The sequence below is a fragment of the Sus scrofa genome, chromosome 12 (genome assembly GCF_054392235.1).
Source record: "Sus scrofa isolate SSC_HxYL_T2T_F1_AM1 chromosome 12, Sscrofa_HxYL_maternal_Yorkshire_Landrace_v2.0, whole genome shotgun sequence".
Taxonomy (NCBI): Eukaryota; Metazoa; Chordata; class Mammalia; order Artiodactyla; family Suidae; genus Sus; species Sus scrofa.
In genome coordinates this window covers 5833376-5860504 of record NC_139394.1, presented here as the reverse complement: position 1 = coordinate 5860504, position 27129 = coordinate 5833376, and the positions used below count along the sequence as shown (strand labels likewise).

At 59.0% G+C, this 27129-nt stretch overlaps 2 protein-coding genes across 20 annotated transcripts in view; both read left to right on the top strand.

Moving 5' to 3' along the window:
- The window catches only part of LLGL2 (LLGL scribble cell polarity complex component 2), a 37130-nt gene extending 27272 nt beyond the window's left edge, over positions 1-9858 (top strand). For 3 of the 16 annotated variants that reach the window (XM_084983569.1, XM_084983561.1, XM_084983570.1), the window contains exons 7-26: positions 668-830; positions 991-1123; positions 1415-1469; positions 2063-2214; positions 3920-4137; positions 4224-4291; positions 4431-4584; positions 4667-4771; positions 5162-5454; positions 5561-5711; positions 6033-6183; positions 6843-6959; positions 7056-7222; positions 7524-7788; positions 8013-8166; positions 8404-8432; positions 8660-8707; positions 8885-8927; positions 9045-9106; positions 9304-9858. In XM_084983569.1, the coding sequence (XP_084839695.1) occupies positions 668-830; positions 991-1123; positions 1415-1469; positions 2063-2214; positions 3920-4137; positions 4224-4291; positions 4431-4584; positions 4667-4771; positions 5162-5454; positions 5561-5711; positions 6033-6183; positions 6843-6959; positions 7056-7222; positions 7524-7788; positions 8013-8166; positions 8404-8432; positions 8660-8707; positions 8885-8927; positions 9045-9106; positions 9304-9311 (2536 nt within the window). In that variant the 3' untranslated portion in view covers positions 9312-9858. Of the gene's footprint in view, positions 1-667; positions 831-990; positions 1124-1414; positions 1470-2062; positions 2215-3919; positions 4138-4223; positions 4292-4430; positions 4585-4666; positions 4772-5161; positions 5455-5560; positions 5712-6011; positions 6184-6842; positions 6960-7055; positions 7223-7523; positions 7789-8012; positions 8167-8403; positions 8433-8659; positions 8708-8884; positions 8928-9044; positions 9107-9188 lie in introns of all 16 variants that reach the window. The other 13 variants (XM_084983567.1, XM_084983560.1, XM_084983568.1 and 10 more) reach the window with 5 other exon arrangements.
- Positions 9859-14407: 4549 nt separating this feature from the next.
- The window catches only part of MYO15B (myosin XVB), a 34390-nt gene continuing 21668 nt past the window's right edge, over positions 14408-27129 (top strand). For 3 of the 4 annotated variants that reach the window (XR_014820645.1, XM_084983434.1, XM_084983435.1), the window contains exons 1-15: positions 14408-16599; positions 16980-17043; positions 17247-17356; positions 17509-17583; positions 17902-17998; positions 18208-18311; positions 18468-18531; positions 18696-18809; positions 18936-19097; positions 19961-20074; positions 20184-20242; positions 20319-20451; positions 21460-21555; positions 21810-21941; positions 24033-24158. Coding sequence is in view for 2 of the 4 variants with exons in the window: in XM_084983434.1 (XP_084839560.1) it covers positions 14519-16599; positions 16980-17043; positions 17247-17356; positions 17509-17583; positions 17902-17998; positions 18208-18311; positions 18468-18531; positions 18696-18809; positions 18936-19097; positions 19961-20074; positions 20184-20242; positions 20319-20451; positions 21460-21555; positions 21810-21941; positions 24033-24158 (3531 nt within the window). In the remaining 2 variants the exon portion in view is untranslated. Of the gene's footprint in view, positions 16600-16979; positions 17044-17246; positions 17357-17508; positions 17817-17901; positions 17999-18207; positions 18312-18467; positions 18532-18695; positions 18810-18935; positions 19098-19960; positions 20075-20183; positions 20243-20318; positions 20452-21459; positions 21556-21809; positions 21942-24032; positions 24159-27129 lie in introns of all 4 variants that reach the window. The other variant, XM_084983437.1, reaches the window with a different exon arrangement.

Sequence of the window (27129 nt, the reverse complement as noted above, 5' to 3'; positions counted from 1 at the left end):
GGCTCAAAGCCAGGCCAACTGATACAGATTTGTTTTGTGAGTCTTAAAAAAAATTTTTTTTTCTTTTTTGGCCACTTCACAACATACGGAGTTCCCGAGCCAGGGATCAGATCCAAGTTGCCGTAGGCAATGCCAGAGCCTCCCACTGTGCCAGGGCTGGGGTTCAAACCTGCGTCCCAGTGCTCCAGAGATGCTGCCGATCCTGTTGCACCACAGTGGGAACTCCCTCAAAACATTTTTTATGAAATACCACCACCGTACAGAAATGCACTAAGTTTAACGGATTCCTGTTAAGTGGACATCCATGCAGCCAGTGCTGGGCAAAGACAGACCTTTGCCAGCCCCCCAGGACCCCCAACTGCCCTTCCCACTCATAGCCCTCCCCCCACCCCGCCACCCGCGGTAACCAGCACATGGACTTTTCTGGACACGATGCCCTTGTCTTTCTTTTGCAGTTGTGCCACCTTCAGGTGCATCCCGGGGGGTTTCCACATCACCGTCCAGTGCTACCTCTTGCTTCTCCCTCCCCTTGGTGATGTGTCTGCTCACCATGCTGGCACGTTTAGTGCCCGCTGCTTTGTAGACTGCGTGTGTGGCTGTGCCTTGCTCTCAGCCATGCCCCGAGGGGACAACGACGACATGGGCTCACGCCGCTCCCCTCCCCCAGGTTGCCAGAGGAGGCCCGCCAGCGGCGGGTGTTTGAGATGGTGGAGGCTCTGCAGGAGCACCCGCGGGACCCCAACCAGATCCTCATCGGCTACAGCCGCGGCCTCATCGTCATCTGGGACCTGCACGGCAGCCGCGTGCTCTGTCATTTCCTCAGCAGCCAGGTAGGAGCGGGGGGCCTGGGACACGGGCGGCTGCCACGTGGTTCTCCCTGGCCCCACGTAACACGTGCAGCCCTGTCTGAGGTGTGGGAGCGCAGGCGATGGACCCACCGCCCCCGACCCCAGCCCGTGCCGTCTCTCTCGCCCCTTTCCCACTGCAAAGCAACTGGAGAACGTTTGCTGGCAGCGGGACGGCCGTCTGATTGTCAGCTGCCACTCCGACGGCAGCTACTGCCAGTGGCCCGTGTCCGGCGACAGCCAGCAACCGGAGCCCCTGCACAGCTGTGTGCCTTACGGTCAGTGCTCTGCCCGCCACCTGGGACCACCTTCCAGAGGGCAGGGCAGTGTCCTCTCTGTGCCCAGCCGTCCCTCCTACTTTCAAGTGTAGGTGGCCAACTCCTAGAAGCAAAACCTGGGGCCCAGAGAGGGTGCAGGCTGTGTCCAAAGCCACACAGCGGGGCTTTATCGGGGCACTGCTCAGGGCAAGACTCCTAAGCAGAGGTCTGCTCTGTGGGTGTGGGCGTGGGGTGTCTGTGCCATGGACCCACAGGAGGGAGGGCCGTTCAAGCTCATTCCGTTTCTTTTAGGTCCTTTTCCTTGCAAAGCTATTACCAAAATCTTCTGGCTGACCACCAGGCAAGGGTAGGTATCAATGCCCTCTCCCGTTCCCTTTCTAGAGCCTTCCAGGCGGGGGTCAGGGGTGGGGAGGGGGCTGGAAAGGCGAATGCCTGGTGAATGCCTTTGATCCCACACGGGGGTCTCCAGGGAAGGGCGAGGGGGCCCTTCATACCTCTCACCAACTAACTCCTGAAAAACCACCCCCAGTCTCTCCACCCACCCAGAGAATGATTCAGACCCACCGGCTTCAAACTCTGTTGTAGCAGAAGACCTGTGTCCTCAAACAAAATCAGAGAGATCTGACGTGTGGGCAGAAGAGGGTGGGGGGTACCTCTCTGAAGCAGGAGTGGCTCGGAGACTCAGAGCCTGTGGCCCTCAGGCCCCCCACCCCGACTCACCCCCAAGTCCTCCTGGACTGTTGTGGTCGGGAAGAGATGGGGTCTGCGCCCCAGCCCCTCTTGGCGACCTTGAATGAGTCTTCACCCTGAGCCTGGCTTTGCTCCCAGGCCCTGGCACAGAGGCCCGTCACAGCCGCGCCCCACGCCCGGCTCAGCCCCTGGTCGCCCAGGGCAGTGTCGGGAGCCCCGGCCCACGCCCAGCTCTCCTCTGCCCGCCAGGTCGACCTTCACCATCTTCCAGGGCGGCATGCCACGGGCCAGCTATGGGGACCGCCACTGCATCTCAGTGGTCCACGACGGCCAGCAGACGGCCTTCGACTTCACCTCCCGCATCATTGACTTTACGGTCCTCGTGGAGGCAGACCCTGCGGGTAGGCACTCGGAGCAGGTGGGGAGGGCTGAGTGGTGGGGAGGTCCCCGTCCCCCATCTGTAAACAAGAGGAAGGGCCTTCGGATCCCAAAGCCGCCCCACTCTGAGCCCCTTTGTCCCATCACGCCTCTTCTCATGCCCTCAGGCTGCTCCCTCGCCTGCCTTCCTCGCTGGCCCCACCCTCCGCCCACCCCAAGCTCTCTTTGCCCTTTGCCAGCTCAGATTAGTCTCAGCCTAAAGGGGGCAGATCCGTGCCGTTGGGTTTAACACCCACCTGGCGGAGGCAGAGGGCCCCTGGCTTGGACATCCTTGTGGGGTGGGGCAGGGAGCAGTGCGTGACCTGCAGCTCAGCCAGGCCAATGAAGAAGGCCTGGGTCAGCTTCCTAAACTGGGTGACAGGCAGGACCAGAAAAGGCTGGTGTTGAAACCAGTGAGGAGACCTGGCGGGAGATCTCCCCAAACCCCGAGACCCCCAGGGGAGGCCCTGAGCTGTGTTCCCCCAGCCTCGCCCGTGGCCCTTTGGAGGGGAGTCCAGCCCGCTTTCCTCCCTTCTCAGCCTCTCGCTCCTCACACCTGGCAGCGTCTCCGGGAGCAGGGCCGGTGTGGGGTGGATTCTTTTCCATTTTCTACCTCGACGATGATGCCGTCTGCAAACAAAGACGGTGTGATTTCTTCCTTCCCAACCTGCATCCTTGCCGTTCCTTTCCTTGCCATCCTGTGTGAGCCAGTACTTGAAAGGGAGTGGTGAGAAGAGGCGTCTGGCTCTGCTCCTGATCTCAGTGGGAAAGCTTCAAGTTTCTCACCATTACGTACTACCTTAGCTGTAGGTGTATTTTATTTTATTTTTTGTGTGCCCGCAGCAGATGGAGGTTCCCAGGCTAGGGGTCGAATCCTGCACCACAGCAACACCAGATTCCAGCCTCGTCTGCGACCCACACCACAGCTCATGGCATCGCTGGATCCTTAACCCCCTGAGCGAGGCCAGGGACTGAACCTGTGTCCTCATGGATGCTAGTCAGATTTATTACCCCTGAGCCATGACGGAAACTCCAGCTGCAGGTTTTGTAGATGTTCTTTATCAAATTGAACAAGTTCCCCCTCTATTGCTAGTTTCCTGAGAGCTTTTATCCTAAATGGATACTGGGTTTTGTCCATTTTTTTTTTTTCCTGCATCTATTGCCATGATCATGTGATTTTTCTTTTCTCGCCTGTTGAGAAATGGATCGCATTAATTGATTTTCAAATGTTGATGTAGCCTTACAAAGCTGGCATAAATCCCACTGGGTTGTGGCATGGAATCCTTTTTCTGCGTTGTTGGAGTTGGAACTTGCCTTTTTGTTTGCTTTTGTAGGGCCACACTGGCGGCATATGGAGGTTCCCAGGCTAGGGATCTAATCGGAGCTGTAGCCGCCGGCCTACACCACAGCCACAGCAACTGGGGATCCGAGCCACATCTCCAACCTCCACCACAGCTCACGGCAACACCAGATCCTTAACCCACCGAGTGAGGCCAGGGATCGAACCCGTGTCCTCATGGATACTATTTGGGTTCGTTACTGCTGAGCCACGCCAGGAACTCCAGAACTTGTTTTTAAAGTGCATGTTCCTTGGCTCCAACTCCAGAGCTTCCGGTTCCGCAGGGCCAGGCCGGGCAAGCTGCTTTTTGGTGGCTCCTGCAACCCCTGACCTTTGGCCTGTCCCCACAGCCTTTGATGACCCCTACGCCCTGGTGGTGCTGGCCGAGGAGGAGCTGGTGGTGATTGACCTGCAGACGCCGGGTTGGCCGCCGGTCCAGCCTCCCTACCTGGCCTCCCTGCACTGCTCGGCCATCACCTGCTCCCACCACGTCTCCAACATCCCCCTGAAGCTGTGGGAGCGGATCATTGCCGCCGGCAGCCGGCAGAACACACATTTCTCCACCATGGTATGCCCGGCCCCCCGCCCAGCCCTGCGTGCCCCCCGCCCCCCAGGGCCAGGCTCGCTGCTGACCGTCTCCGTTGTCTCCCGCAGGAGTGGCCCATTGACGGTGGCACCAGCCTGGCCCCGGCCCCGCCCCAGAGGGACCTGCTGCTCACGGGGTAGGTGGCGTTGACGGTCCGCTCCTCCCGCCTAGTGGGATGTGTAGGGTGGGAGCAGAGCCCAGAGGGGTGCGGGCCAGGCACGGGCACCCCTGGCCCGGCACCCCTCTCACGGGTGGCAGGCGGGCTCTGCCCACAGGCACGAGGATGGCACCGTGCGGTTCTGGGACGCCTCGGGCGTCTGCCTGCGGCTGCTGTACAAACTCAGCACCGTCCGGGTGTTCCTCACCGACACAGACCCCAGCGGGAGCCTCAATGCCCAGGGCGAGGACGAATGGCCCCCGCTCCGCAAGGTGAGGCCCGGGGACCACTGGGGGTGGGTGGGCAGGCCACGTCCAGCACTTAGGGCCACTCACGGGCCTCCCTCCCCGTCAGGTGGGCTCTTTCGACCCCTACAGTGATGATCCTCGGCTGGGCATCCAGAAGATTTTCCTCTGCAAATACAGCGGCTACCTGGCTGTGGCCGGCACAGCAGGGCAGGTAGCAGGCTGGGCTGGGTGTGGGGAGCAGGGGAGGAGTGATGGGGTGACTTCGGGCAGCTTCCAGGCCCACAGGCTTCCTTCTCAGCTTTGGAGGGCAGCAGGAACGGGAACCAGCCTCCTGAGCACCCACTAATGGTGTCACCAGGAGCATCACCTGCCCCTGTGGCTCTGACTTGTCCTGAACGGAGGTTCCCTGATCCCACTAGAGGAGGCCTTTGGGATGCTCGTTTCTCCTCCAGAAACGAGAATTAGGGGCTGTGGTTGGACACGCCTGCCCCTGGTGGGGCCCTGGGCCCTGGCTCCTTTGCTGTCCATGCCACCAGGGTCCCTGAGGTCCTGCTGTCCCTTGGTGCCGGGGGTTTCTCAGCCCATCTGCCGCCCCGCCCAGGTGCTGGTGCTGGAGTTGAACGACGAGGAGGCGGAGCACGCGGTGGAGCAGGTGGAGGCCGACCTGCTGCAGGACCAGGAGGGCTACCGCTGGAAGGGACACGAGCGCCTGTGCGCCCGCCCGGGGCCCGTGCACTTCGAGCCCGGCTTCCAGCCCTTCGTGTTGGTGCAGTGCCAGCCCCCAGCCGTGGTCACCTCCTTGGCCCTGCACTCCGAGTGGCGGCTCGTGGCCTTTGGCACCAGCCACGGCTTCGGCCTCTTTGACCACCAGCAGCGGCGGCAGGTCTTTGTCAAGTGAGCAGCCCGCCCGGGGCGGCCGGGGCCCAGGTCTGGGATTGGCACCTGGATGGGCAAGGTCCCTCGCACCCTGGTGGCCCTGACAGCCCGAGGTGCCCCCTAGGTGCACGCTGCATCCCAGCGACCAGCTCGCCCTGGAGGGCCCACTGTCCCGCGTGAAGTCGCTAAAGAAGTCCCTGCGCCAGTCCTTCCGCCGGATACGGCGCAGCCGGGTGTCCAGCAGGAAGCGGCGGCCCGCCGGCCCTCCCGGAGAGGTGAGGCCCGGGCCGGCCACTGGCTAGGGCAGGGCTCAGAGCAGCCAGCGGCAGGTCCCACCTCCCCCGCCCACCCCTGACTACTTTGGCCAAAGGCACAGGCTCTGGGCTGCCCTGCCACCCACCAGCCCTGTGACCTCCCATCTGTCACGCTGCTTCTCGGTGCCTCGGCTTCCCTACGTGTGAAAGGCCGTCCCTGTAACGCCTCAGGGTCAAGTCCTCAGTCAGTAGTAGAGGCAGGTGGTGGTGGGGGCGGTGGCCGGCCTTCCCCGGGAAGGACCGCTCTCGAGCCACCCTCAGGCCTGGCCCGACCCACGGCAGGGGCAGGAGGGGAGCACCAGGGCAGAGCGGACTGGCCTGCAGAACATGGAGCTGGCACCGGTGCAGCGCAAGATCGAGGCCCGCTCGGCGGAGGACTCGTTCACGGGCTTCGTCCGGACCCTCTACTTCGCGGACACCTACCTGAGGGACAGTGAGTGGCCGGCATGCGGGCGTGCTGGAGGCTGCTGCCTGCTGGCCAGTGTGACCCTAGGAGGGAGGGGTGTCCCCTTGTGAGCCGGGGCGGGTGGCGGGGGACGGGACGGTGCCCCCCGGCCTGGCTCTTTCCCTCCTCTGGCTGGATCTCCGAGTCCGGGCGCCCTGGCTTTGTAGCCAGGCTCCACCACTTTCGAGAAGCGTGACCTTGGACATGTCACTGAGCCTTTCTGGGTCTCAGCCTCTCCCCCTGTAAAATGGGAGAATGGCTTCCTCCTAGAGTGTCTGTGAGGGTTGGGACATGCCACGGGCCTGCTGGTACCCAAGAGGCCCTAGCGAGACTCCCTGGCTCTTTCTCCCCTGCTGCCCTCCTGCCAGTCTGCTGCTGCATCTCAAGGGCTGAGCTGTCCTGGGTTCGGGATCGTCTACCTGGGGCCCTGGGTGGTCGGAGAGCCTTTCCCGTCGACACCCAGCAGGTAGCCAGGGCCCACAGCAGCTCCACTTGACAGAGGGAGAGGTCGAGGCTTGCAGAGTTTGCTGGCTTGACCTTGGAGTCAGAGACGTAGTGAGCGGCAAGGCCAGGAAGCAAGCTGAGGTCCCCTGGCTCCCCTGACCCCCAGAGCCAAGGCTTAGATGTAAAGCTTTACCTCCTGGCAGGCTCCCGCCACTGCCCCTCGCTCTGGGCGGGCACCAATGGTGGTACTGTCTACGCCTTTGCCCTGCGGGTGCCCCCTGCCGAACGGAGAATGGATGAGCTGGTGCGAGCAGAGCAGGGTGAGTGCTGGGACCGGGGAGGGCGCGGGCGGGGTGCTGTCTCCAGCCCCGCCCATCGGCCAACACCAACCCCACTGCCCACCTCCATCCCCGCAGCCAAGGAGATCCAGCTGATGCACCGAGCGCCCGTGGTGGGCATCCTGGTGCTGGATGGACACAGTGTGCCCCTTCCCGAGCCCCTGGAAGTGGCTCACGACCTGTCAAAGAGCCCGGACATGCAAGGAAGCCACCAGCTGCTCGTGGTGTCGGAGGAGCAGTTTAAGGTGCCTTGCAGGAGGGGGCGGGATCCCCCGGGGATCCTTGGGACATCGCACAGGCTCAGACCCTGGACCGTGATGACGGTGGCTGGGACTCACTTGAACTTGTGTTTGTAGTTGGTGTGTGAGGGCTGCAGAGCTTGGAAAGGGTTGGAGCAGGCTTGGCAGGGAAGTTGGGTGGAAGCATCTGGCAAAGGGCCGGGCCCAGTGGCAGCACTGGGCAGGGAAGCGAAAAGTCCTCACGTGGCTGGAAGAAGCACTGCAAACTGGTCTGGCCGCGGGTGTGACCGGCTGCCCTGTGCCCTAGGTGTTCACGCTGCCCAAGGTCAGCGCCAGGCTGAAGCTGAAGCTGACCGCCCTGGAGGGCTCGCGGGTGCGGCGGGTCAGCGCAGCCCGCTTCGGCAGCTGTCGAGCCGAGGACTACGGGGAGCACCACCTGGCCGTCCTCACCAACCTGGGCGACGTCCAGGTGGTCTCGCTGCCCCTGCTCAAGCCCCAGGTGCGTTACAGCTGCATCCGCCGGGAGGACGTCAGCGGCATCGCCTCGTGCGTCTTCACCAAATATGGCCAAGGTGTGCAGGTGGCGGGCGTGCCCGGGCCTCTGCGGCAGGGGGGGTTGGGGGCAGGGGCTGCTGGGAAGGGCAGGCAGGGGCACTGCGGCCATGGCCAGACTCCTCAGATGGAGAGCTCTGGGAGAGGCTCTGGCCCCTGATCCCCCCGGGACGGAAGCTCTGTCAGCAGCCACAGGGCACAGGACACGCAGGCCGGCCTCACCTGCCGGGCTTCTCGCCCCCAGGTTTCTACCTGATCTCACCCTCCGAGTTTGAGCGCTTCTCTCTCTCCACCAAGTGGCTGGTTGAGCCCCGGTGTCTGGTGGATTCAGCAGAACCGAAGAACCACGGCCGGCCCCGCAACGGATCGGGCCCTGAGACGGCCTTGAGCCAAGCCAGGTGAGGAAGAGGACAGGTGGCCTTTGTCCTAGGCCCCTCCTCATCCCCCGTCCCGGGTGCCCATGGTGGGGGGGGGGGGGTGTGGGGTCCCCTTCCCTGTGACCTGAGCCTGCCCGCCCGGCTCTGGCTCTGCTCTGGCCTGCCCGCCCTCCCGTGCAAGCTGCTCAGCCTCGTTCTTCCCGGGGAGCAGGGCTTTCTCAGCCGGAACGGGGAGCCTTACCCTTTCTCCCCCCGCAGGAACTCAGGGAGCCAGAGTGACGGAGACGGTAAGCCAGGCCTCTGGGGCCAGGGGCGTTCGGGGACAGAGCACACCTGGGCCCAGACCTGGGGGTGGAAGGGGGAACTCCAGGGGAGCAGGTGGTGTTCGGGCCGGAAGTAGAAACGGCTTCCCTTCCAGTCCTGGGCTCTAGGCTCCAGCCGCCCCCACCGCATAAGCAGGGGGCGGGGGCAGAGGAGGGCCCAAGGCTCGCCTGACCTGGCCTCTGCCTTCCAGAGAGGAGGTCTGGCCCAGTCATGGAACACGCGCTGCTCAATGATGAGAGTGAGTGGGGGCAGGAGCTGGTGGGCTGGCAGGAGGCACGTTGGGGCGGGGGGGGGCGGTTCTTGGAACACCGGGGTAGAAACGAGGGCCGTTTCCCTGGGTGGGGGGACGCTTGGGTCTGGCCCTGGCCCCTGCTGGCCTCACCAGGCCTCTGCCCCCCCCCCACGTGCCCTGCAGGGGTCCTGAAGGAGATCCAGAGCACCTTGGAGGGAGCCCGGGGGTGAGTGACTGCCCAGGCTTGCCAGGGTGGGCCCCAGGGTGCCAGGAGAGGGCTGGGAATTAAGGTCCTTGTCTGGAGTCCCCGTGGATGGTGACTGTACTGTCTTTGGCCACGCAGGAGCTCTGGCGATTGGCATTCGCAGCGAGTGGCCGTGGCGTACAGCCTCAGCAATGGGGGAGGTAGGGGCTCTGGGCACTGCTGCCCGGTAAGGGGGGCTCCTGGGGAAGGATAGGAGGAAGAGCCCCTGTCCCACTCCCCAAGACCCTTAGGTCCACGCCAGCCCTGACCCATCACGTGACCCCGACGGCCTGAAAACCTCCGTGTCTGGGCTCAGGCGGGTGACTCGGACCCTGAGCTGCTCTGTCTCCTTCCGCAGCGGAGTGAGCCGGACGCGCATCCAGGCTGCACAATGAACACACACTACTGAGGGCTCTTCTCAGGCACTGGGCCGTGCGGGGGCCGGGGGCTCCCCCAGTTTCCACCCTGCTGCTGCTCCTGGCCTCGGGAGAAGAGGGACCCTGGGCCCCGGGGGCTGTCCCTCCCCGGGGCCTCGACTGTCTCAGTCCTTTCTCAATGTTGCACAGTTTTTAACCCCTCCGCCCCCTTTTTTTGTAGTAGGCTGGATTTTAAATTATAAATGTAAACTGCCTCCGGGCGAAAAAGAGTTTTTAATAAACACCTTATTACCTCTTCACTGGACTGGCCCAAGGACTTTAATTTTTAAATTGTGCAGAGATTTTTCCACGGAAATAGAAATGACCCTTAGCTGGTCCCTCGCCTTTGGCCCTGGGGTCCGTCCCCTGGCCCAGGCTGGTGCTCAGGAGAATCTGTTTGGTTTTTTAAGCTATTTGAATCAGATCAAACTGTGTTTGGTTGTGTCTGAACACTATATGCCTTTTCTCTCTTTGGGAATAAATGATAAAACAGTGAACCGAATTGAGTCTGTCTGACTGCATACCTGGGTCGGGGACAGAGGGAGGCGCCTAGCTGCCCCCGTGGCTGGCCGTGCCTCGCTCAGAAGCGGAAGACACCCGTGGCCTCTTCCAGACTTCGGGAAGGACTGCGGGGTACTGCGGGGGTGGAGGCAGTGCCCGGAGGTCAGGGTCCTTTATAAGCCAGGGGTTGATATTACTGGGCTACCTTTTCTCTCTCTCTCTCTCTCTCTTTTTTTTTTTTTTTTGGCAGCACACATGCAGAATTTCCGGGCTAGGGATGGAACCTGCACCACAGAAGCGACCTGAGCCATTGCAGTGACAATGCCAGATCCTTAACGCACTGCATCCCAAGTGAACCCCCTGCCTGGGCTACATCTTTGTTCACCTGCCTTCATTGAGCACCCACGATTTGCCAGGTGCTTGGGGACCAGAATTGGCGAAGGGACTAACGGGTCCCCGCCCTTGTGGGGCTCACGGTCCTAACAAGCGCAGGGAGTGTTAGGAGGGCAGTCCAGGGGCCTGTGAGACAAGTGCCCCGGCAGGTGACCAGGAGCCGGCTGGGCAGACTCTTGTGCAGGGAGGATGGAGGGAAACAGCAGCATCGGAGGAGCTGGTGTGCTTGCCCTGGGAGCGAGGGGAGAGCTGAGGGTGGCTGGCAGGAGGCGAGCTGAAAGGGCAGGGGCACCAGGAGCCTTATGAGGATGAGGGCACTGCCATGTGCCAACAGAGCCACCCTGGCCCGAGTAGGGGAGGGGCATGCTGGAAGGATAGGCTCAGGGAGCTGAGGGGGGACCTGTGGGATTCTTCAGATCAAGAGTCTCTGAATTTTGGAGAGTTCCCATAGTGGCTCAGGGAGTTATGAACCCGACTCGTATCCATGAGGATGTGGGTTTGATCCCTGGCCTCAGTCAGTGGGTTAAGGATCCTGCATTGCCGTGAGCTGTGGTGTAGTTTGCAGACACCGCTCAGATCCCGTGTGGCTGTGGCTGTGGCTGTGGGGTAGGCCGGCAGCTGCAGCTGGGATTCCACCCCTAGCCTGGGAACTTCCATATGCTGTGGATACCGCCCTAAAAAGAAAAGGAGGAAAAAAGAAAAAAAGTGTGAATTTTGGAACTTGGGCCTCCAGATATCCCTCGTTTCTCCTTAGAGGAATACTGGGGGCTCACTGAGATGGATCCCCAAGAACCACCAGGAGTGAGAGGGACAGTTCGCCAAAAGAAGAAAAATGCTGTCCTTGGAAGAAGCAAAGGGGATGCTGGACAGAAAAAGACAAAGCCACAGAGGGGTGGGGGTGGCACAGCCTCTATAAGACAGTCTGGACTTTATCCTGAGACAGTGGAGGCATCCGAAAGGCTTTAAGATGAGACCTATGCTTCGAATGACCACTGTAGTTTCTTTTTTTTTTCCCCTATTTTTGGCTGTGCCTGTGGCATGCAGAAGTTCCAGGGTCAGGGATCAAACCCACGCCACAGCAGCGACCTAAGCCACAGCAGTGATAGCACCAGGTCCTTAACCTACTGAGCCACCAGGGAACTCCAAGACCACTGTAGTTTTGATCCTAGCAAATGACTTACCTGCTCTGCATCAGTTTCACCTAGGAAATGAGATGGACATAATGTCCCCTCGTGATCTTTTGTGAGGTTCATCTCAGCTCACGGGGTGGGGGTGACCCTGTCAGGGTCCGGGGAAACATGCTAAGAGTTCGATGCATTGCTGTGAGCTGTGGTGTAGGTTGCAGACGAGGCTCTGATCCCGTGTTGCTGTGGCTGTGGTGTAGCCCAGTGGCTACAGCTCCGATTAAACCCCTACCCTGAGAACCTCCATATGCCACAGGTGCGGCTCTAGAAAAGACCAAAAAAAAAAAAAAAACACTTAGAACAGTACCTGGCACAAAATAAGCCTGAAGTATCAGCAATTTAAAAAAAAAATTTTTTTTTTCTTTTGGTCTTAGGGCTGTACCCGTGGCATATGGAAGTTCCCAGGCTAGGGGTCAAATCGGAGCCACTGGCCTACGCCACAGCCACAGGGGATCCTTAACCAGGAGCGAGGCCAGGGATGGAAGCTGCATCCTCATGGATGCTAGCAGGTTCGTGAACTGCTGAGAACTCCTGGAGACCGTGATCAATGCCGTGTGGTCAACCACTCTGTGACTCTGTCACCCTGTTCTGCTTTTTGCAGGTGACCAAGCCCTCTGAACATCGCTGTCCTTTGCCTCAGTATCCGTGGTGGGGAAGCACAGCTTACAGACTTTCCCCAGTTTTATGAGTTACGTAGTAACCGCTGTTACCCCTGAGCTTGTGTTCCTTTGGGACAGCAGCTTCCTTCTCGAAGGCTGCTTCCTTGGGCAGGCAGATGGCAAAGGCCAAGTCATTTTCAACTCCTTGCTCAAACCAGGCCTCCTGGGTAATGTGAGCCCTTGCGGCAGCTCCACCCAGGTCCGAGGCTGGCTCCAGGAGATGAGCAGAAAGTTGGTGTAGGGCAGACCTGAGCCAGCTGCAGAGCTTTCCAAGGCAGGTGCCACAATCTGGAATGTTGCCTCCCCGTTCTGATTCTGGATGGAGCTGCTGGTGAGGAGAGGCCAGAGTGAGTGGTCAGCAGAGGCACCTGAGTCCTGTGGGGCAGGTCACAGGCTCTGGCGGGGGTACCACATCTGCTTCCATCCTGGGTGCCCCTGGGCCTGCCCTGCAGCTGCTGCCTCGCCCTGCGGCATCCAAACAGGCTCATGACTCCTGCTGGGGTAGAAACAGATCCACACCCAGGAGTTCCTGTTGTGGCTCAGCAGTAATGAACCTGACTAGAATCCATGAGGATGCAGGTTCGATCCCTGACCTCGCTCAGTGGGTTAGGGATCCAGTGTTGCCGTGAGCTATAGGGTAGGTGGTCGATGAGGTTCAGATCCCAAGTTGCTGTGACTGTACAGCTCCAATTAGACCACTAGCCTGGGAATTTCCATATATTGCAGGTGTGGCCCTAAAAAAAGTCAAAAAATAAAAAAAAAGAAGAAAAAGAAAAGAAGTAGATTCACACCCAATAGAAAGATGAGTAAAGGATGAGAAAAGAGAGGTCTCGGTGGAGTTCCCATTGTGGCTCAGCGGAAATGAATCTGACTAGTATCCATGAGGACGTAGGTTCGATCCCTGGCCTTGCTCAATGAGTTAAGGCTCTGGCGGCATTGCCATGAGCTGCAGTATAGGTCACAGATTCGGCTCTGATCTGGCATTGCTGTGGCTGTGGCGACATAGGCAGCCACGGCTCCGATTTGCCCCCAGGCTGGGAACCTTCATATGCTACGGGTGCAGCCCTTCAAAACAAAACAAAACCAAAAAACGGCATTTGAGATTTTGTCATGTCTCAGAATGGCAAAAATGTTAGGTAACACGACGTCTGGTGCTGCGTGAAAGTGATGGTCACCTATTTCGTTGGTGGGAATGCATCTTGGTACAACGTCCATGGAGGAAAATCTGAAACTCTCCAAATTACAGATACACATACCTTATGGCCCAGCAATTCTACTTCTAGGAATTAATTCTACTGGGACACAGGTGAAATCAGTGCTGTTTGTAATTGAAGCAAAAGATGTGATGAAATCAGCATCCATTTCAGATGTAAAATCTGGGAACCTACATCAATTTTTTAAAAGCCAGTTGTCTTACCAGCAAAATAGGTTCATTCAGGAGCAGGAAAGAATTACAATTTGGGACAAGAATTATGACAGCTCTTCTAAAGCAAAGGAGAGGAAACTTTTCTTTTTTAGAGCCAGCACCTGGGGCACATGGAAATTCCCAGGCTAGGAGTCAAATCGGAGCTACAGCTGCAGGCCTGTGCCGCAGTCACAGCCATTCAGAATCTGAGCCACAGCCACAAACTACACCACAGCTCCCAGCAACACCAGATCTTTAACCCACTGAGTGGGGCCAGGGATAGAACCCACATCTTCATGGATACTAATTGATAAGTTACCAAGTTACCACTGAGCCACAAGGGGAACTCCCAGAGGAAACTGTTTTATGGAGGAGAAGGGGAATTTGGGAGCAGCTGATATATAAACAAAAAGACAAAAAGTCCCTTGGAGGAAAACTGGGAGCTGGTAGTAGCTTTTCATTGGCTTCATTTGACAGTTTCTCATTGGCTGAGCTATTGCCAGGCAAACAGAAAATCCTTCTTCCTCCAGCTGGTGGTGATAAAATAGCCTGATCCCAGCCTTGTGGAGCAGTAGAGGGCCAAGGGAGGAGAGTGAGTGTCCCCAGAGCATCCCACCCCCCCACGAGGAGGATAGCCCAAACAGGTTCCTTGGGCACCTCTCACCCCCTGCTGAAGGAGTGAAGGGGAGCAGAGCGTGGGCCCCCTCGGTTTGACACGGTACCAGCCTGGCCAGGCTGACTGCGACTCCCAGTGGCATGATTGCCCTGTCCACGGCCTTTGTCCGCAGCTGCAGCTCCTTTTTCCTGGGCGGCCTCCGCTCTATTGTTGGCCGAGGGGGTCAGGACCCGCAGCCACCTGCATTATTGATGCGCAAGCGTAAAACGGGAGACGCGGAGGCGGGTAGATTGAGCCTGTAGCTCCAGCCGGAGCAGGACGCGAGCGGAGCGCCTGTGGTGTGCGCCCAGAGCTCCCACGGGCAGCCTGATCCTAGGGAAGGGGAGAGGCCGAAAAGTCATGGGCAGGAGAAAGGGCAAGGCGCCCCAGAACCCGGAGGGGTCCAGGAGGCCCGTCTCGGGGGAGCGGGAATCCGGGTCGGCCAGCGCAGACAGCGCGCCCAGCCGGGAACGCCGACAGGGCCGCGGTAAGGCCCGCGGGGAGAGACTGCTCTTGGAACCTGGCACCGTGGGAGGCCAGGAGACCCCCGGCGGCCGCAGGAAGCCCACCGTAGAGGAGGACAGCGACTGCAGACGGCCAGAGGCTGGGCCGCCCCCGGAGGCTGCGGGGAGACAAGGCAGCGCTCGGCGTCGGGGATGCGGGCCTCAGGAGAGACGCAAACCCGGGGACGACCGTGGGGGGGCCCTGGAGGAGCGTCTCCCCCGAGAAGGGAGGACACACGAGCACGACCGCCGCAGAAGGAGAGGGAAAGGGCGAGGACGCTCGGCTCGGCGGAGTCGCCCGGAGACCCGGAGCCTCAATGGGGACACGTCAGGTGGAGACGGGGTTCGTTCTTGCCCGGACAGCGAAGCCCAAGAGGCCCAGGAGAGCAGCAGCCAGGGCGGCGGGGCTCCGGAGCTACGGCCCAACTCGGAGCAAACGGACGCCGGCTCGGGAGGCACTCAAAGCGGTCCGGAGTCAGGGCTGGAGGCGCCAGGAGAGTGCCCGAGTAGCGACGGCCTGAGCAGCGACGCCAGGGACAGCGACAAGCCCCCTGCCAAGCCCCGGAACCCAGAAGGTGGATCGTCGGGAGCGAGGCCCCAGGGAGGGACAGAGGATTCTGGGACAGACACGGACTCAAGCGTGGAAGGGGCCGGGCCTGGACGGAGCGCACGGGTATCCCCAGGAACAGCAAGCCAGGCCAGTGAGGCTGAAGAGGCTGAGATGGGCAGAAAAGCCGCGGCCTCCAGTTTCCCCGAGGGCAGCCACGCGTGCCTTCCCCGGAGCTCGCGGGCTTCTCGGGACCCCAGGCCGGCCTGGGACGTGAGAGATAGCGAGGTGCAGCCAGAGGCTGGGCCGACGGGGGCCGAGCCTGGAAAAGCCGAGGCCTTGACTGCCCAGGGTCAGCACCACCAGGTCGGAAAGGTGGTGGGGAAGGTGCAAGGGCAGGCAGGTGCCAGCGAAGCGGGAGCTGGAGTTGATGGGCCCAGGGACTCAGCGCCACTGGCCGCCCTGGTGGCGCTCCGTAGGCTCCGCGGGAAGCCCCCGCCAGCCCCCGCTCCTCAGGCCGCGGGTGTCCGAAGCTCTGGCCTCAAAGAGCGATTCCTGCGCGCGGCGAGGGCCCTGGGCCTTTTGCGGTGGCTGCGGCTGCAGCTCCGGCCGCAGGAGGGCGAGGCGCAGGGGGCGCAGGGGGCGCAGGGGGCGCGGCCGCGGGCGGGCGAGGGGCGGGGCCGAGGCCGAGCGCCGGGGCTGCGGCGCCGTCTGGTGCTGAGCCTGGCGGGAGTAACGAGGCGAGGGGGGCGGTCGAGGGCTCCCCCTGGCGGCGGCTCGAGCTCCCAGCCGGTGGTGAAAAGCCCAGCCCTCGACGACCCTAATGAAGAGGTGACTCCAGATCCCAAGTTCGCGGTCGTGTTCCCTAGGATCCACAGGGCAGGGAGGGCGTCGAGCAGCCAGAGCTCAGAGGAAGTGCCCATGGACGCCCCCGCTGGGGAGGGGCGCGTTCGGTCTTGTGCGGGGGCTTCCGGGGACAATGAGGGGCGCTGGGCACGTGGAGAAGGGGTGGCCGGGCCCCACCCCTGCTCTGTTCTTAGCCCAACTCCCCCAGACGAGCCCTCACTCAATGAGAGCAGCTCCAGCAGCGAAGCGGAGCCCGAGATCTTGGAGGCCGAGGCCCCGGTGCACTGGGCTCAGAGTTCCGACCCCCACGAGGACCCTGGGCTTGGCACTGAAGCACTGCTGCCGCGACTCACTTTGGAGAGAAGCCCAGGCTCCTGCAGGTCCCTGAGGGATCGGTGGGAGCTGGAGGATGAGGCTGAGGAGGCCCTGGAGAGGGACCTGGAGCTGAGCCTGGGGCGGGACCTGGAGGCGTCACCCTTGCCTGGTGCAGAGGGCCAGAGCCTCCTGGATGACCTGGAGGACACGGAAGACCTGGCCCTGCTGCGGTGAGTGGGCGCAGCTCTGAACCTGCCATGCCTGGGTCACATTTGCTCATATCCTGTCCTACCCTAGTTTTTATGAATTGTATCCTTAGAAGGGATGTGGCTTCTCAAAAGGTTATCTGGCTGGAAGGGGCGGGTGAGGGATGGGAATAGGTGCCACTTATGCCTCTAGTTGGCACAAAGCTTCCCTCTGGGTCAGCAGCCTGGTTCTGCTTGTAATGCCCACAGGGGCTGGCAGGTTGCTTAGCAACCAGCCCCTGTGTTATGCCTGGCCTGGGAGAGGGTGCATGACTTGGTAGAAGTGTCCCTGCAGCCAGTGGCACCGCTAACCCGGCCCCCCTTCTGCCCACCGCTCCCTGCTCCTCCTCCCTGCTTCCCCACAGGCCCCTGTGTCACAGCTCAGTGCTGCTCTGCCTCAAGAAGAGGTTTCACCTGGGCCGAATCTACGTACGTATGGGGGACGGGGGCTGGGATCCCCTTTCCCCAGGGCTCCCTAGCACCCCTGGAGTGTCTCCCACCTTCCTGCCCCTCCCTGCGCTGGATGCTGAACCCTCCCTGGGGTCCTGCAGAGCAGGGCAGGGCCGGGCAATCGGAGCCCCTTTCCATTTGCTCCCTCCATGCTCTGATGAGAGCTTCCACTTTCTTCCTAGACCTTTGGGGGGCCTCTCCTGCTCGCTCTGAACCCCCACCGGCCCCTGCCTCTCTTCTCACCCGAAATCCTGGCCAGCTACCACCCCAGGAATGCGCCCAACACCACCCCGTATGTGAATTTGCCCCACCAGCCCTCCGCTCACCCCCCTGGGTGGCTAAGCCCCAGCTTGTCCCATGGATTGAGGTCCCAGGATGGTGTACCCAGGAGGGCCCCAGATGCCCGTCTCTGGCCACCTTCTCATCCCTCACCCTCCTCCCCAGACACATCTTTGCCATCGTGGCATCTGCCTGTAACCTGTCTCAGAGCACTGGGCAGGGCACAGCCATCCTCCTCAGGTGAGTGGTGGCTGCCCTGCCCGGCTGAACCCACAGGCCACGCCGAGGGCCAGGAGTCGGGCGTGTGGGGTCTGCATTTGAAACTGCCGGTCCATTGCTGGGCAGCAGCTCTGGACTTCTTAAGACTGTGCCCTTTGAACATGACGTCTCGGGGACTTTCTGTCTGGTCTCCGTGCCCTGGGTCTCTGTGTCTGCATTCCTGGGAGTTGTCTTGAGGGTGCTGTCACTTCCAGGTGGGCATACCCCCACTTTGGGGCTCAGTGGAGTCGTCCTCTGTGCCTTCCCCTGGAGACCCTGGCAGCCCTCTCCCTCCCACAGTGGGCACAGTGGCTCTGGGAAGACAGAAACTGCCAGAAAGATTGTGCACTTCCTAAGCAGCCTGGAGCAGGAGCAGACGAGGGACAGAGGGTGTCAGGTGAGGGGTAGCTGGCCATTTTCCAGGGACCCAAGAGGAACCATCCTACTCCTTTGGGCCAAGGGGCAGCCCCAGGCGTCGCCTACTGTGGGGGCAGGGTGGGCCGGGATAGGGCCAACCCTCCATGGGCCAGCAGAACTCCCAGGTACATTGTGTCCTTAGCTGAGACACCTGATCAGGGGACACTCGAATGCCCCTCCCCCCTCCAGCTGGACGACATACTGCCCGTGCTTGGCAGCTTTGGCCATGCCAAGACAATCCTTAATGCCAACGCTAGCCGCTTCGGCCAGGTCTTGTGCCTCCACCTGCAGCAGTGAGTGATGGGTCTGGGGGGCAGGGGCACCCGTGATCAGCCCCCCCTTACAGGGGTCCAACCCTTGGGTCCAGCCCATGGTGCGTCCGATTCTAAGCGGGGGCCCCCAGGCTGCATGTACCCTGGGCACCCTCACCCAGTGTCCTGTGCCCACAGTGGGGTCATCCTGGGAGCCTCTGTGTCACATTACCTGCTTGAGACCTCAAGAGTGGTGTTTCAGGTAAGACCCATCCTGCTGCTCTGAAAGTGAGAGAGAGGGAGGGGCCCCTGCAAGGGGCCGTGGTCCCTCAGTCCCCAGGCCCACCTTCCCCAGGACTTGTCCTTGTTCCCCTGGGATGCTAGACCAGTCTGCTTCTTCCCCTAAGCCTGTCCTTCTCTCCCGAGGCCCAGGCTGAGCGGAGCTTCCATGTGTTTTATGAGCTGCTGGCAGGGCTGGACCCCAGGGAGCGGGAGCAGCTCTCCCTCCAGGGGCCGGAGACCTACTGCTTTCTGAACCAGGTGGGGGAAGGCCCCCTGGGTGCTGGGCCACAGGGCCTACCTGGGGGGGGTCCCCACGCAGGGTCTGAGGGAGAGGGAGGCTCTGGTGGCTGGTCCCTGCCCCCTCACCTCTGCTGCCCTCTTCAGGGCCAGGCCTGCAGGCTGCAGGGCAAGGAGGATGCTCAGGACTTCACAGGACTGGTGAAGGCCCTGCAGGCGCTGGGCTTGTGCGCCGAGGAGTTGACTGCGGTCTGGGCTGTTCTGGCCACTGTCCTGCAGCTGGGCAACATCTGCTTCTGCTCTTCAGAGGTGAGCTCCCTCTGGAGTTCCCGTTGTAGCTCCGTGGAAACAAACCGGGCTAGTATCCACAAGGATGCAGGTTCGATCCCTGACCTCACTCAGTGGGTTAAGGATCAGGCGTTGCCGTGAGCTGTGGTGTAGGTAACAGACGCGGATCGGATCCCACATTGCTGTGGCTGTAGTGTAGGCTGGCAGCTGCAGCTCTGATTCAACTCCTAGCTTGGGAACTTCCATACGCCGTGGGCACGGCCTTAAAAAGCAAAAAATTAAAATTAAAAAAAAAAAAAGGCGAGCTCCCTCTGAGGCACTGGATTGCTGGTGCATCATTAGAGCAGCCACAGCAACTCCAAACCCTTGTGTGTAGGGGACCACAGAGCCCTGAGTCGTGTTCAGGGCCTCACCACTGCCCTGGGAAGCAGATGGACTCCCGTGGTGTAGATGAGAAAAGTGGGGCCTGGGTCTTTCTGCATCTGTACCAATCCTGTCCCCCTCAGCTGCCACCCTCAGAAGGGGACTTGGCCTTAATCGAGCAGCTATCATGTACCCGCCTTGTGTAAATCACTTTCCGTCTATTTTCTAATTCACGGCTCCTGGCAACGCTGGAGCTTCAAGGGGGTTACTCTCCCTTTAACAGTAGGACGGTGGGGGCTCAGAGAGGGAGAGAGACGTGTCAGGGCCCACCAGCTAGTGGAAGGTCCAGTTGGGATTTTCGCACTGTGGGCCGTCGGGCTCCAGAGCCGGCACCTGCCTGCCCAGATCGACCTCCGCGGGAGCGGGCACCTTGCCAGGCGAAGCCAGGCCCCGTCCCTGCCCCGTGGGATGTGGCCCTTCCCCACGCAGAGCTGTCCCCGCTCCCCACCCCCTCTGTCCAGTGGGAGTCCCAGGAGGTGGCCGCCGTGTCCAGCTGGGCCGAGATCCACACGGCAGCCCGGCTGCTGCGAGTGCCGCCCGAGCGCCTGGAGGGGGCTGTCACCAGGAGAGTCGTGGTGAGCTCGAGGCCTGGGGAGGCGGGGCCTAACCAGACCACCCAAGGCCTGGGGAGCACAGCATGGGCCTCGGGCCTGATGTGCCTCGGACGTATCCTCTGCCCTCTAGGAGACGCCCTATGGCCAGGTTTCGAGATCTCTGCCCCTGGAAAGCGCCATTGATGCCAGGTGGCCCTGGGGGCAGGAGAGAGCTAGACGTGGGCCTGGAGCCCCGCTGCCTGCGGCTCACTCACCACGCCCACAGGGACGCCCTGGCCAAGGCCCTGTACTCACGCCTCTTCGCCTGGCTTCTGAGGAGGACCAACGCACGGCTGGCACCTCCTGGGGAGGGAGGCAGCGTGGTCACTGTCACCGTCGTGGACGTCTATGGCTTTGAGGTCACCCCTTGGGGTGGGGGCCAGGAAGGGGTGCCCGTCTCATCCTGGTTATTTCTGGGGCTCTCAGCCGCTCTCCTGGGGACGGGGACACTCGTGCACTGCTTGCCTGTTGACCATAAGATGGTCCCCGGGTCCGTCTGCCCTGTCCGGTCCTGACATCGCCTCTGGAGAGTTCTGTCCTGCTTGGCCTTGCACAGTCAGGCAGGGCAGGCCCTTGCATGGATCAGCCCACAGCCTCGCCTCTCGTGTACCCAGAGGAGGGGAGAGAGAGATAGAGAATGCCCCAGCTTGCCCTGCGCTTACTAAGCTCTCCATCCGTTTCCAGAAGATGCTGCCTCCTCAGGGCAGGAGGAGAGGGGAGAGCAAGAGGAGGTGGCCCCCTCCTCAGTCCCTGGATGGGCACTGGTCACTGTCCCCTGCTCTCCCTTCCTCTCCAGTGTGTCCTCAGTGACTGTCCCCTCTCTAAGGAGGGGAATGACCATAGCAAGTGTGTGTGTGTGTACGCACATATGCATGCTTGTGTGTGTTTTAAGTCCTGTCAAAACCCCATATAAAGCTACATGAAGTGGCGGCTCTGCTGGGCTTACTGGTAAAGTGCTGGGGGTAGGGCACAGAAGAAGCAGAGAAGCAGCCTGGAAGGCTTCCTGGAGGTGGCAGCCTAGAGCTCTGCTTATGAGGATGTGGGATCCTGATAGCCAGCGAACTAGGTGCTTCCAGACCACAGGGTGGCTGTGACCCGAGGCCCAAGGCTCACAGTGGTGCTGAAGCAGAGGGCAGGGGTGTGGGTTCCTGGAGAGAGAGAGGCCTGACTGGCTGGGGCATGGTGACCTGCACGCTGTGCCAGGGTCTTTGGACTTGACCCTGGAGGCTGCAGCATCAGCCCTGGGACACCATTCCCGCCTAGTGCTGGGGAGGGTGTGGGCAGCCATGGGAAGGGGGTGAAGGGCACCAGGCCTGTGTGCTGACCCCATAGGGGTGCCCACCCTCACTGCCCACGCACCCCCCCAGGCACTGCGGGTCAATGGCCTGGAGCAGCTGTGCAACAACCTGGCCAGCGAGCGCCTACAGCTCTTCTCCAGCCAGATGCTGCTGGCCCAGGAGGAGGTATGGGGAGCTGGGCATGGAGATGGCAGGGGGACACCCAACTATTTCCCAGGACAGAGGCCATCCCTGGTAAAGAGGGGGCACTGCGCTGAGAGCTCTGCCCCAAAGCCCCCCCCCTTGCTGTGGGCCATCTCGGTCCTTCTGAGCCTCAGTGTACCCATCTGTAAGATGGGAGGGCCATCCCGGCCCTGGCTCGGATGAGGCCCCCCGTGAACATGGGGGGTCCCTGTAAGGCAAATGCTGCCTCTTCCCAGGAGGAGCATCGGCGAGAGCTGCTGCCCTGGGTGCCCGTCCCCCAGCCTCCGCGGGAGTCCTGCCTGGGCCTCCTGGCAGACCAGCCCCACAGCCTCCTGGGTATCCTCGATGCCCAGACGTGGCTGTCCCAGGTGAGCCTGCAGTGTTGGGGACAAGGAGCAGGGGGCCCTAATGGCCAGCTTGGACTAGGCAGGGCTTCCCAGGGGAACAATAAGGTACTGAGGTCCTGGGCCCCTGCCCACAGGCCCCAGCACAGCTTGGCAAAGCGATGCCCAAACCAGATTCCCGTCCTTTCTCTGGGTGATCATGAGCCCGATGCCCAAGCTCTCTGGTTCCTCAAGTCCTGGCCACAGAAGGGGAGCAGTAGAGCCTGAAGGGGACTGTGCAGGGCTCCCGAGGGACTGCCTTCCTCCCGCCCCTGTGTCAATAGCTCCCTCGATACGCTCCAGCCTCTCCGTTACTTTCTGTTTTTCTAACACTCGTGTCCACGAGCAAGGACACCGTTTATTTATTCATTGACTCTTTGCCCTGAACTAGACAGAGCTCTGCAAGGGCTAGGCTCCGTCTGAAGGGTTCAAGCCCTGTCCACAGCTCCTGGCACGTGTTTAAGTATTCCTTAAATATCAAATGCATGTGCCATGTGCTGTGCTGGAGATTAAAAACATGAGCAAAAATAGACCCATTCTTGCCCTCTTAGAGGCTGCACTATAGCAGGAGAGAGGTATTAGCTAAACACACACACACACAGAATCAAATAAAAAAACCACATCTGTATGGCTCAGTGGGTCAGTATGGGGCCGTGAGGGCATGCCAGGGGTTTGATTCTTCTCGAGGATCCAAGGCCATAGAAGCCAAATACGAAATGACCTCTCTTTCCCCAATTAGAGGTCGAAAATGAGAGGTGAAAAATAACGGTGAAATACTCAAACGTGATGATAGTTCATTGATCAATGTAATAGGAACATTAAAGTATCATTCACTTCTCTTTCTTGGCCACACCGACTGCATGGGGATGTTTCCCACCCTGGGATCGAACCCACGCTGCCTCAGAGGCAAAGCGGGATCCTTAACCCGCTGGGTCACAGCAGGGACTCCTAACATTCATTTCCTAACAGTCACACATATTTGCAATCCCTCATTAGGTAAACAGGGTGTTCATTCATAAATGATTGCTTTCCCCAGTTCGTAATGTTTCATGGAGTGTTATTGAAACTGGTCCCAGGAGTCTTTGATGTCTGGGACCCTCTGACCTAGGCTGACACACTCAGCCCTGCCTTGAGTCTCCATCATTTGAAAGAGCACTTTTCAAGGCGGTGTTGGGTGTTGATCCTGGAATTATTTCTCCAAGCGGCAGGTTCCTCTTCCTAAATAAGTTCCCAAGTATTTGTTGTTTAAGTTCCTAAGCTCCAGAAAGTAACCTCTTACTCGGTGGCTTTTTAAAAGTGTCTTTGACAGATTTGTTTAGAAACACCTGTCGGAATTCCTCAGTGGCTCCGTGTGTTAAGGATCCCGCATTGTTGCTGCTGTGATGTGGGTTTGATCCCTGGCCCAGGAACCTCCACATGCCACGGGGTGGGGGGGAACACCTGTAATTGTGAGATGAGACTCCCGGGAGTGATTGCTAAATTTGCCTTCCATCCCCTGGGCTCATTTCTTTCCAATGATTACATCAGGAGTCCTCTGAGCCACCAAAGCGCCTATTGGCCTATTGGCCGAGGTGGTTTCTGTGTGCGAGGCTGCTGTATCTTTCTCAAGCGGAAACTGATTGTTCAGAATGGTCCCGGGGGAGTTCCCATTGTGGCACAGTGGAAACAAATCTGACTTGTATCCATGAGGACGCAGGTTCAATCCCTGGCCTCTCTCAGTGGGTTAAGGATTCAGCGTTGCCGTGAGCTGAGGTGTAGGTCACAGACATGGCTTGGATCCTGCATTGCTGTGAGCTGTGGTGTAGGCCGGCAGCTATAGCTCCAATTCAACCCCTAGCCTGGGAACCTCCATATGCCTTGGGTGCAGCCCTAAAAAACAAAAATAAAAAATTGTCCATGGAACAGAGGCCACGCTCTTTGTAAAGAAGCAGATATGAGCGACTCTTCCTGAAAAAGAAGTTTGGCGCCCAAAGCTCCCCTTTTGCTGCATGTCTGTGGTTTGGGGGCCGGGAGGAAGCTCAGTCCCAGCGGGAGAACAGCCCCTGCAAAGGGCTGAGCAGCTCTTGCTCTTATCAGGCCACGGACCATACCTTCCTCCAAAAGTGCCACTACCACCACGGCGACCACCCGCTCTACGCTAAGCCCCAGCTGCCCCTTCCTGTCTTCACTGTGCGGCATCTCGCCGGGACCGTCACATACCAGGTATCAGGGTGGATCCGTGAGGGCGGCGTGACCCTGACAGGTGAGGGGGGAGAGTGGGGAGGCCTCTTCCTGGCCCTCAGCCTCACCCAGCACAGGATTTCCTGAGGTCTTGGTGAGCGTTGGGAGGCGGGGGGAGTCGAGGCCTGGGGACCCTCCAGCCCAAGAGGGGCAGAGCATAGGGGTGGGTCCTGGCCCTGATAACCTCAGCCAGTTGACTTCTTCTGAGCCACCATTGCCTCGTCTGTAAAATGGGAATGGGAGCCTGTCCTGCAGCATCGTCCTGCAGGTTAACACAACTACGGGGAAATGGCAGGGCAGGTGCCTGGCGTGGGTGCTCCCTGAAGGCGCTGTCCCCTCCCCCTTGTGGTAACTCGACACCCACCCAGGAGGAGAGTTGCTGAGGCCAGGGGGCCTGGTACAAAGGGTAGGACTGTGTGACTTGTTTGAGGTGGGATAAGTCAGGTGGGCTTCCTGGAGGAGGTGACACGCTCTCATTGTAGAAGCAAACATATGAACTAGCCAGGAGTTACTCAAACAAGAAACACAAGGAGTAGATGTCCATTATACCTCAAAAAAAATCAACGTATGGAAAAAAAAAAAAAAAAAACCACAAGGAGATTGAATGAAAGAAAACTGAGGGAGTTCCCATCGCGGCTCAGCGGCTTGGGAACCCCGACATCGTCTCCATGAGGATGAGAGTTCGATCCCTGGACTCTCTCTGTGGGTTAAGGATCCGGCGCTGCCACAAAAGTTCAGCACACGTCACAAGTGTGGCTTGGATTCTGCAGTACCACAAGCTGAGGCATGGGCACAGATGCGGGTCCGATCCCGTGCTGCTCTGGCTGTGGTGTAGGCCTGCAGCTGATTTGACCCCGGGGCCAGGAGTTTCCATGTGCCGCAGGTGTGGCCATTAAAAAAAAGACAAAAAAAAAAACCCAGAAAACTATGAAACTGTAGCATTGAAAGTCACGAAAAAAGACCAAAATGGAGGAACGAGCCACGTTCCTGTTGAGCAGCCTGTATTTGCGCTTTCCCAGTTCATCTAGAAAAGTCGTGCAAGTCCAGGCAATGCTCCAATGAGTTTTTTACGAGAGAAGAAGAAATAGGTTTTCACAAAATTATCCTGAAGCATAGGCGTTCCCGCTGTGGTGCAACAGGATCGGTGGTGTCTCTGGAGTGCTGGGACATAGGTTCAATCCCTGGCTTGGCATAGTGGGTTAAGGATCTGGCAATGCTGCAGCTGTGGCATAGGTTGCAACTGGCCCATATGCTAGGGGGCAGCCAAAAAAGAAAAAAAAAATTCTGTAGTATAATCTGGAAGAGAAATGCATGAGACGAGCCAATAAGATACTGAAAATCAAAGGATTATGGAGGAATTTCCTCTATCAGATATTAACACATTTTAAAGTTCTAGTAATTAGAAGAGTATGGGAGCTCCCCTGTGGTGCGGCAGCTTAAGCATTTGGCTAAATAAATTAATGTGGTAAAACACACGTAACAAAAAATTTACCATTTCAACCATTTCTAAGTGATTTTACTTTTTTTTTTTTTTTTCTTTTTAGGGCCATACCCACAGCATATGGAAGCTCCCAGGCTAGGGGTCTAATCAAGGCTGTAGCTGCCGGTCTACACCAGAGCCATAGCAACACAGGATCTGAGCCGTGTCGGCGAGCTACACCACAACTCACAACAACGCCGGATCCTTAACCCACTGAGCAAGGCCAGGGATCGAACCCGCAACCTCGTGGTTCCCACAACTCATGGTTCCTAGTTGGATTCATTAACCACTGAGCCACGACGGGAACTCCATTAAATACACTCATGATGTTGTATAACCAGCACTACAATCCTTTTCCAGAACTTTTTTTCATCCCAAACAAAACTCTGTGCCCATTAAATATTAACTCCCTAATTCCCCACCTCCAGCCTCTGGTCATAGCTAATTTTTCTGTATCTTATAAATTTGCCTATTCCAGGCATCTTATGTCAGTGGAATCATAACACACACAATCCTTGTGTGTCTGACCTATTGCACTAAGCATACTATTTCCAAGATTCATCCATGATGTAGCACATATCAGAATTCCCTTCCTTTTTACGGCCAAATAATATTCTATTGTATGGAGGCCACATTTTGATTATCCGTCATCCACTGGAGGACACTTACTCTGTTTCCACCCTTTGGCTCTTTTGAACTGTGCTGCTGTGAACATGTGTGTACAAGTAACTGCTCAAGTCTCTGCTTTCAATTTTTTTTTTCTTTTTTGTTTTTTAGGGCCACATCCATGGCACATGGAGGTTCCCAGGCTAGGGGCTGAATTGGAGCTACAGCTGCCAGCCTACATCACAGCCACAGCAACACGGGATCCAAGCCGTGTCTATGAGACCTACACCACAGCTCACAGCAATGCTGGATCCTTAACCCACTGAGCGAGGCCAGGAATCAAACTCGCATCTTCATGGATCCTAGTCGGTTCATTAACTGCTGAGCCATGAAGGGAGCTCCTCTGCTTTCAGTTCTTTTGCATATTTACCTAGGAGTGGGTGTGCTGGGTCACGTGGTAATTCTGTGTTTCCTTTTTGAGGAGTCATCAAACCACTTTCCTCAGTGGCTGCTCCATTTTATACTCCCACCAGGAATGCCCGGGGATCCCAGTTTCTCTGCATCCTTGCCAGTACTTGTTATTTTCCACCTTTTTTTTTTTTTTTTTTTTTTTTTTGTCTTTTTAGGGCTGCACCTGCAGGATATGGAGGTTCGCAGGCTAGGGGTCCAATCAGAGCTGTAGCTGCCAGCCTACGCCACAGCAACACCAGATCCAAGCCACATCTGCGACTTACACCACAGCTCACGGCACCCCTGGATCCTTAACCCACTGAGCGAGGCCAGGGATTGAACATGTGTCCTCATGAAAACGAGCCGGATTCATTTCCAATGCTCTGCAGCGGGAGCTCCTGCCTCTCTTTGAGTGGA